The sequence below is a fragment of the Scomber scombrus genome, chromosome 18, assembly GCF_963691925.1.
Source record: "Scomber scombrus chromosome 18, fScoSco1.1, whole genome shotgun sequence".
Classification (NCBI taxonomy): domain Eukaryota; kingdom Metazoa; phylum Chordata; class Actinopteri; order Scombriformes; family Scombridae; genus Scomber; species Scomber scombrus.
In genome coordinates, this window is record NC_084987.1 from 1,885,440 (window position 1) to 1,895,439 (window position 10,000).

The following is a 10,000-nucleotide window of genomic DNA, read 5'->3' on the forward strand; positions in this document are numbered from 1 at the left end:
TTCAGGTACAGATGATCAGAAAAGTGTCAAAAGTCGTTTTCTTCTTTCAATGAATTACAACATTTATTATGAGTGATGTAGTATGCAGTATTACAGTAAAGTACTGCAGTATTATAGTGATGTAGTATGCAGTATTACAGTAAAAGTACTGCAGTATTATAGTGATGTAGTATGCAGTATTACAGTAAAAGTACTGCAGTATTATGAGTGATGTAGTATGCAGTATTACAGTAAAGTACTGCAGTATTATGAGTGATGTAGTATGCAGTATTACAGTAAAAGTACTGCAGTATTATAGTGATGTAGTATGCAGTATTACAGTAAAAGTACTGCAGTATTATAGTGATGTAGTATGCAGTATTACAGTAAAAGTACTGCAGTATTATGAGTGATGTAGTATGCAGTATTACAGTAAAAGTACTGCAGTATTATAGTGATGTAGTATGCAGTATTACAGTAAAAGTACTGCAGTATTATAGTGATGTAGTATGCAGTATTACAGTAAAGTACTGCAGTATTATAGTGATGTAGTATGCAGTATTACAGTAAAAGTACTGCAGTATTATAGTGATGTAGTATGCAGTATTACAGTAAAAGTACTGCAGTATTATAGTGATGTAGTATGCAGTATTACAGTAAAGTAGTGGTTTGGTCCTCTGACTGATATATTATTATTATGACATCATTAGATTATTAATAGTGAAGCATCAGTGTTAGAGCAGCATGTTACTGTTGTAGCTGCTGGAGGTGGAGCTAGTTTACACTACTTTATATACAGTTAGCTAGTTTAGTCCAGTGGTTCCCAACCTAGGGGTGGGGCCCCTCCAAAGGGTCAGCAGATAAATGTGAGGGGTGGTGAGATGATTAATGGGAGAGGAAAGAAGAACAAACTAAGTTCTGATACACAAATGTGTTTTCAGTTTTTGGACTTTTTCTCTAATCTTTGATTTTTGCTGAAATATTGGATCATTGAACATTTATTGAAATGAAAGCATGTGAGAAGTTTAGAGGGAAAAATCACTATTTGGTGGAGCTGTTAACAACTCATAGACATCTGAAATGTGAGCCGACTACACACTGCTGTCTGGTTTCATCTTTAACAATGTGTTGTATTTATAAAGCTTGTTATATTATCCATTGTGTCAAATCTGCATCTGAAAAGTAACTAAAGCTGTTAAATAAATGTAGTGGAGTAGAAAGTACAATATTTCCCTCTGAGATGTAGAAAGTAGCATCACATGAAATACTACAGTAAAGTACAAGTACCTCAAACTGTACTACAGTAAAGTACAAGTACCTCAAACTGTACTACAGTAAAGTACAGGTATTTCAATTCTACTTCTCTACATCCGCTGTTGGGTGTAATCATGTTATTTTGTCATGTGACTTCTAAATAAAGTCATGTGAGCTGCAAAGCGGAAGTTTGGTTCAGATCCATCATGGCGGAAGCAAACAAATGTCACCAGTGAAGAGCTCCGCAGCGTTTTTTTAAACACAGAGTTTTTATTTTTTAACGTGACCTGCTTTAAACCGACACGGTGTCAGCATGTGTTTTAAATAGCGTCAGTGACTCTGCTCGACAAGAAGAAGAAGAAAAAGAGGAGAAGATTTGTGGCCCAAGTGGAGAGAAGAAAGAAGCGTCGCACAGACTCATCCTGCAGGTAAACAGAGCTGGTGTTACGGGTTATCTGGTCACCGTGTTATCTAGTGTCACTGTTTAACTGGTCACCGTGTTACCTGGTGTTACGGTTTAACTGGTAATCGTGTTATCTGGTGTTATGGGTTAACTGATCACCGTGTTATCCGGTGTTACAGTTTAACTGGTTACCGTGTTATCTGGTATTAATTGGTTACCGTGTTATCTGGTGTTACGGTTTAACTGGTCACCGTGTTATCTGGTGACTCCCGGCTGAATGCGCCATGGCTTAAAATAGTGACGGCGGCCGTTGAAAACACACAAACATCCCCTGTTATTCCCCTTTTCTCTCTTTCTCTCTCTCTCTGGTTTCCTTTGTATATTATTTAAAGTGCTGAGTCAGAAACGTTCACTTCAGTGTTTTTTTAATGCGTGAAACTAACCGAATAAATCAGATTTGTCCGGTGTTTTGGTTTCAACTGGTGACTTCAGTTTCTCACATTACGTTACGTTACGTTACGTAAAGGTGAATGAGTCACCTGACCGCAATCTTCATAAACATAATAATCATCTCTACAATAGCGGATATTATTATTATATATTGTTTTATTTAATTAAAAATATTGTGATATCTAATTTTATCTGTATCGCCCAGCCTTAATTAAAGTATTAAAGCTGGTTAGTGTTCTGCATTGATAATAAATACATAAATAAATAAATAAATATTCTTTAAAAATAGATAATAATATAACAAAACCTTAAACACTTAAACTAGCCCCAGCTGTCAAAACTAACTTTGACAAAGGCAAATAAATCTAAAAGTTTAATTTACAAAGTGAGTAAAACAAAAAAATAATCCAAGTAATATTTATTAAACTTGTAATTAAAGTCAAATTAATTTACTACGGACAACCACGATGCATTTGGCCAAAAAGTCACCAGTTGTTTTATTAATTTGCTCATTTTTATAATCCGTTTACTAAGATGTCGCTCATTGAATCTCACACCAAAGTCCATTTAAACACTGTTGTATTTTTAGGTTTTATATGTGTAGTTATGACTTTTATCACAGTAACACATTAAGCCTTCTCCTCCTGCACAACGTTATATAGACGGAGAAAGGCTTCAAATTAAAATGCCACAGCAGCCAGCTGACATTAAATCAAATCAAAATACAAAGAGGGTAAAAGAAACCAATTAAAGGCTAAAATTATACACTCAAATATAAAAATATATGACAATACTATGTGCAAAATTTATAAAAAAGACTCCTTTTATATGTGAAATATTACGTACCAGCTTAAAGTCATGTTTAATACAGAAATCAGACGTGTTATTGTCTCCTAGCCAGATTAATGTCTTAAATAAATACAAATAGTGTTGTTTAAACTGGCAAAGTGCATCTTCTGAATTCATAAGAAGACTGTTAATGTGTAATATCACAAATCAAACCAGTGTAAAGCTTCACGGCGCTTTAAATGGACAGAAATCTGAGCGGAGTCTAAAATAAACTCCTGAATTATGTAGAATAAAGCTTTAAATGATGAATAATAAACGCTGCTCATTATTTTGACTGAGTTTTGAGCCGAGCAGCAGCAGCAGCAGCAGTATTGATCCGTCTGAACATCAGCTGATAACCGGCTGATCAATGACTTTGCTTTTTTGCAAACGGGGTCAAAGTTCAAGCCAGCGAGCTTCCTCTCTGTGAACGAGTCGTCTGTGTTTTCTCTTTATTGATCAACCAAATCCAAGCGTTTTTACTTTAATACTTCATTATTATTTTTAAACATATATCTGAATATTATAGGCTTTATTCTGTTACGGGGCTCATAAATGAACCTTTTTGCTGTAATAATATAAAAAACAAGTGCTACTGTTTATTTTCTCAACTCATTTTTAAACTAATTCAATATTTTATGATTATATTTTTTATTATGAATAATGATTAAAATAGAAAAAAATAAAATTAAAATAAAAAAAATATTATTGTTATTAACATTATTTTTATTTTGTATAATTTTTATTATTAAGAATAAATACATAAAAATACATTAAATAATGCACATAATTATTATTGTTATTACAATTATTTTAACAGTTTTATTATTAAGAATAAATTCATAAAAATACATTAAATAATACACATAATTATTATTGTTATTAACATTATTTTAATAGTTTTATTATTAAGAATAAATTCATAAAAATACATAGAATAATAACAATGATCATTCTTATTGTTGTTTTTTATGCATAATTTATAATATCAATGTTTCTATTGCACAATGCACACTTTAATATAATAATAATTCTACTGATATTTCATTATCTGTTATGTTTATAATAATTGTAACCGTCTCACTGCTCTTATTTTATTATATACTATAACAAGTTTATAATTACTGCACAATATATAATAAAACATTTATATTTAACTATTTATTATATTTATTAGTGCAGTTTCCCCGTCAAAGACATTCAGTTTCTAACACTTTAATGATGTCATCAGTATCAGGAAATGAACTGCTGACTTTTAGATGTTGTCAGCAGGAGAAGTTTGACTCTGCAGAATCATCTCAGTCATCACATGGCCGAGCCGAGGATGACTTCCTGTTTCATCTTCCTCCTCCGAGAGCCGCTCATGATCTTCACCTCAGCCTGAAACAGTGCTGTAAAAATAAAGGGCAGGATTAATTTCATGTTATATATGATTATAATTATAAAGCATGCATTTATAGACTGAGCTAGTTTTCCATGCTCGTCTGTAGATTGGCTTTAAAAATACATAAAACTGCACAAAACACATAAGTCAACATGTAAATACACACAAAACAAACATTTTCAAACTGTAATAAAATATAATGTGACAAACAGTCGATCCACGATGACTCCAGCAGCGGTGGAACCTGCTTATTCATCATGAATCATTACGGATCAGGGCGATTTTTTTTAATCATTCACATTTGGCAGGGTGGTTAACAACACACCTTTCTGTGGTATGTCAAACTCAGAACACATATTTATTTTCACTTTACACAGACTTTAAGTCAAATGTTCCCGAACTCTTCCCCCAGATGTCATAGTTGTAAAATATGTAAAGGGTCACTTATGCATGTTTTTTGGGAATGCAGAAAACTAAAACCTTTCTGGAAGGCAGTACATGATCTGACCCAGCTGGACATTACACCGACACGGTACTGTACCTCTTGGGTACGGAACTGGACAGGACACTGGTCACCACACAGAGGAAGAGGATTATCATAATATCCTACATAGCAAAGAAATGCATCTTACTTAATTGGAACCACCGAAGACCTCCATCGTCTCCTTTGTTCAAACAAATCTTAAATGAAACTTTAAGACTGGAACAACGTACATACACCCTAAAGAATAAAGGGGAAGTCTTTCGGAAGATATGGGAACCTTTTATGGACCTTTGACACTATCCTATCATAGTAAGGCTCGACATGCCTATTCAAAAGGATTAACTGTGACCATGGACTGATTTGATTTAATTTGCTATGTTGTTTTTTTTGTTTTGTTTGTTTTTTCTTTTCCTTTTTATTTATTTATTTATTGTTGTTGTTTATCTTTCTCCCCTTGTTTCCTTGTTTGTTTGATGTGTTATTGAAATGTTAAAAATGAATAAAAAGACGATTGAAAAAAAAAAAAACATTCAGCTCCTCTGATAATGACTAATAATAATTGTACTTCCTGTCGTCAGCGGCGGCCATGTCTCTGGGCGAACCGGTGTCGGACTCGGCGCCGTTCTTCTCCGATGACAGCGAGGCGGAGGGAGCGGAGGAGCAGGGCGGCTCGGGGGGGGCGGGGACCGAGGAGGAGTCGCCCAGCGGAGTGTCGAAGGTCCGAGCGCTGCTGACCGTCTTCATCCTCTGTTACATCAACCTGCTCAACTACATGGACCGCTTCACCGTGGCAGGTACGAACCAGGCGGGGAGTTCTGGTCCTCTGAAATGAGGCCAACGTGGAAGTAACTTAAAGCTGCATTCTATCAAAAGGCCACCAGGGGGCGACGGTTTTGGTGTCAAAAGGACTTCCGTCTCTATACAAGTCAATGGAGAATTCACCAACTTCTCACTTGATTTCTAACCTCAGTAAACGTTTTCAAAATGTGTTTATGGTCTCAATCGCTAGTTTAAAGCCTTCTTCAATGCAGTATGATGTTCATTTGGGACATTTTGGCCTCCCTGATTTTATATGTGACGATAAAGCAGGGTATGCATTAGGGCGTGGATACGTCGTGATTGACAGGTTGATTGGTTCACAGGTTCAGGAGGGCGCCTCATGCTCCTCCTGATGCCCATATAAGTAGAATCCCTGTTTTTATTTTTCCCAGCATGCACCTGAAATTTTCAAGATGGCGCTGCTCAGATCCGATACTATTGGCCTCCGAGCAGCAGTCCACAAACCAATGGGTGACGTCACGGATGTTACGTCCATATTATATATACAGTATATGGTATGAACACAGCTTGCTTTGATGGACTCTGCTCTTTCACCAGGTGTTCTTCCTGACATCGAGCAGTACTTTGGAATAGATGACGAGAAATCCGGTTTGCTCCAAACGGGTAAATAAAACCAAACTAAAGAGTCTTTAAATGTAAACTTCACCTCTGTGGTTTCCTGCAAATGAATCTCACCATAACTTTCATGACTTCTGCAGATATTTGATGTTCTGATGATGTTTGTTCCCTTCCAGTTTTTATCTGCAGCTACATGTTTCTGGCTCCTTTGTTCGGTTACCTTGGCGACAGGTACAACAGGAAGTTCATCATGAGTTTCGGCATTACGTTCTGGTCTTTAGTGACTCTCGCCAGCTCCTACACTCCCAAAGACGTGAGTGAGCATGATGATGTTTACACCTGAATCACAGCAGCGGGAAAACATGATGATTCAGTGGTTTTAATACTTTTGGTCCTCGCAGCATTTCTGGGCTCTGCTGCTGACTCGAGGTCTGGTCGGAGTCGGAGAGGCCAGCTACTCCACCATCGCCCCCACCATCATCGCAGACCTCTACGTCAAAGGGAAGAGGACCAACATGCTCTCCATCTTTTATTTCGCTATCCCAGTGGGAAGGTAGGAGAAGACTTTAATGAACCCTAACCCTAACCCGTCCACACTAAGAACTATAACTATAAAGATAATGATGTGAACTGAATACTGTTAAATACACTGCAAGAAATAGTTATATACTGCAAAAATACTTATATGTTGCAAAAATAATGTTATATACACTGCAAAAAATACTGTTATATACACTGCAAAATAACTATTATATATTGCAAAAAATACTGTTATATACTGAAAAAAATATTGTTCTATACACTGCAAAAAATACTGTTATATATTGCAAAAATACTGTTATATACACAGCAAAAATAGTTATGTACACTGCAAAAATACTGTTATATACACTGCAAAAAATAGTTATGTACACTGCAAAAATACTGTTATATACTGCAGAAATCAGCGTTTCGGTGTTTCTATCATTTGTTAGAAAAGACGTAAAATAATCTAATAAAAATGTGAATGTGGACTTCTTATTGATAAATAGGAAACAGGAGGACTTCTCCATCAGTCCTCCGTCTGACCTTGTTTACGTCTTTCTTTTTGTTCTCAGCGGCCTCGGATACATCGTGGGGTCACAGGTCAGCGCTGTTGCACATGACTGGCACTGGGCTCTGAGGGTAAGTTTTAATTCCTCTGATTCACTCACCACAGATAAGATGAATAAATAAATCAGCTTGGGAACATAGTAGGACTGTGATGTTCTTCTTCCTCCAGGTGACTCCAGGTTTGGGGATCATTGCAGTGTTCCTGCTGCTGTTTGTGGTCAAAGAGCCTAAAAGAGGCGCCATCGAAGCTCGACCAGAGCATCACCTGCATCAGACCAGCTGGCTGACTGACCTGCAGGCGCTCAGCAGGAAGTAGGTTCACAGAAGGACGACTCAGTTATTCACCTGTCAAAATACACAGTCAGGAGCCCAAATGAACATGAAGTGTGTTTATGTGTCTGTAATGATTCCTCCTGTTCATACTGACCATTAGAAGATCCCTTCATCATGTTTACTATGGAAGTGATGGAGGACTAAACCCACAGTCCTCCTTCTGTGGAAACATGGATTTAAAAGTTGATCTGAAGCTAATATGAAGCTTCAGTTGTCCGAAAGAAAGAAAGAAAAAATGATAGATAGAAAGAAAAAGGGGGGCAGGAAGATGAGGAAAGAGAAAAAGAAAGAAGAGAAAGAACAAGGAGGAGGATGAACAAAGAAAGAAAGAAAAGAAAAAGGACAAAGAAAAACAAGGAGAATGAAGATGAGGAAAGAGAGAATTAGAGAAATAAAGAAAGAAAAGGAGGAAAAGAGGAAGAAAGGAGGAGAGTAAATGAGTCAAATCTTCATCTTCTATGTTTCAACGTTACAGTGTTTTTAGTAGCAAAGTCTTTTTGTTACTATACTTCCACCACAGATCAACAGGGAAACACTAAGAGGGAATCTGATGCTAAAAAGACTGTAAATGTGTCAGATATCACTTGATATGACTAACTCACACTGATGAAGCTCAATAGAAGCTGATCATCTACTTTATAATGACTGAATACAGTCCTCTATCACTGAACACTGGAACATCTTTCTTTCTTTCCTAATCTTCCTCCTTTTCTTTCTTTTTCTTTCTTTCCTAAACTTCCTCCTTTTCTTTCTTTCTTTCCTAATCTTCCTCATCTTTCTTTCCTAATCTTCCTCCTTCTCTTTCTTTCTTTCCTAATCTTCTTCCTTCTTTCTTAGAAGTTCTTTCTATAACTAGAGAGCTTCGTGCAGCTTCTATAACTCAACAGAATCAGAGTAACTAGAGAGTTTAGCTGGTGTGTCCAGGCGGGGAGCTCTGGTCCTCTGAAATGATGCGAACGCGGAAGTAACTTAAAACTGCATTCTATCAAAAGGCCACCAGGGGGCGACCGTTTTGGTGTCAAAAGGACTTCCGTCTCTATACAAGTCAATGGAGAATTCACCAACTTCTCACTTGATTTCTAACCTCAGTAAACGTTTTCAAAATGTGTTTATGGTCTCAATCGCTAGTTTAAAGCCTTCTTCAATGCAGTATGATGTTCATTTGGGACATTTTGGCCTCCCTGATTTTATATGTGACGATAAAGCAGGGTATGCATTAGGGCGTGGCTACGTCGTGATTGACAGGTTGATTGGTTCACAGGTTCAGGAGGGCGCCTCATGCTCCTCCTGATGCCCATATAAGTAGAATACATGTTTGTTTTTTACCCAGCATGCACCTGACATTTTCAAGATGGCGCTGCTCAGATCCGAAACTATTGGCCTCCGAGCAGCAGTCCACAAACCAATGGGTGACGTCACGGATGTTACGTCCATTTTATATACAGTCTATGGGTGTGTCTGATGTAAGTCTGTTTCTGTCTCCTCTCAGCCGCAGCTTCGTGTTCTCCACTCTGGGCTTCACGGCCGTGGCCTTCGTCACCGGCTCGCTGGCTCTTTGGGCTCCGACCTTCCTCTTCAGAGCGGCCGTGTTCACCGGAGAGAAAAGCCCCTGCGTGGAAGGAAACTGCGCCTCCGACGACAGGTGACCAATCACGTGACTTTCCTTACTGTTGGGCTCAGCTTCACTGTTTAAAGACGACGCACCCTTTCCTACGTCCTCCCTTCCTTCTTTCCTCCCTTCCTTCCTGCCATTCTTTCCTTCCTTCCTCTTTTCCTTTCTCCCTCCCTCCTACTTTCCTTCCTTCCTTCCCTCTTTCCTTCCCTCCTTCCTTCTTTCCTCCTTCCTTCTTTCCTACGTCCTCCCTTCCTTCTTTCCTCCCTTCCTTCCTTGCCTTCTTTCCTTCCTTGCCTTCTTTCCTTCCTTGCCTTCTATCCTTCCTTCCTCTTTTCCTTTCTCCCTCCTTCCTTCCATCCTTCCTTCCCTCTTCCTTCTTTCCTACGTCCTCCCTTCCTTCTTTCCTTCTTTCCTGCCCTCCTTTCCTTCCTTCCTTCCTTCTTTCTTCTTCCTGCCTCCCTTCCTCCTTTCCTTCCTTCTTCCTCCCTCCTTTCCCCCCTTCCTTCCCTCCTTCCTTCCTCCCTCCTTTCCTTCCTTCCTCCCTTCCTGCCTCCCTTCCTCCTTTCCTTCCTTCTTCCTCCATCCTTCCTCCCTCCTTTCCTTCCTTCCTTCCTTGACTCGAGGGACAACAGGAGGGTTTAACTAACTGTGATTTTTTTCTTCTTTCTTCTTTTTTTCCTCTGGCAGTCTTATCTTCGGCATCATCACCTGCGTCACCGGTGTGCTGGGCGTGGCGAGCGGCGTGCAGGTGAGCCGGCAGCTGAGGAAGAAGACGGCGAG

General features: G+C 38.4%; 1 protein-coding gene across 2 annotated transcripts in view; it reads left to right on the forward strand.

Annotated features, from left to right (window-relative positions):
* The first annotated feature begins 1,447 nt into the window (after positions 1-1,447).
* Positions 1,448-10,000, forward strand: part of spns1 (SPNS lysolipid transporter 1, lysophospholipid) — a 13,640-nt gene continuing 5,087 nt past the window's right edge. The window contains exons 1-9 of one of the 2 annotated variants that reach the window (XM_062438183.1): positions 1,448-1,661; positions 5,361-5,576; positions 6,160-6,225; positions 6,357-6,493; positions 6,582-6,733; positions 7,278-7,344; positions 7,442-7,584; positions 9,095-9,247; positions 9,908-10,000. The exon at positions 9,908-10,000 is cut by the window's right edge and continues 97 nt beyond it. In XM_062438183.1, the coding sequence (XP_062294167.1) occupies positions 5,369-5,576; positions 6,160-6,225; positions 6,357-6,493; positions 6,582-6,733; positions 7,278-7,344; positions 7,442-7,584; positions 9,095-9,247; positions 9,908-10,000 (1,019 nt within the window). In that variant the 5' untranslated portion in view covers positions 1,448-1,661; positions 5,361-5,368. Of the gene's footprint in view, positions 1,662-5,360; positions 5,577-5,993; positions 6,226-6,356; positions 6,494-6,581; positions 6,734-7,277; positions 7,345-7,441; positions 7,585-9,094; positions 9,248-9,907 lie in introns of those variants that run through there. The other variant, XM_062438185.1, reaches the window with a different exon arrangement.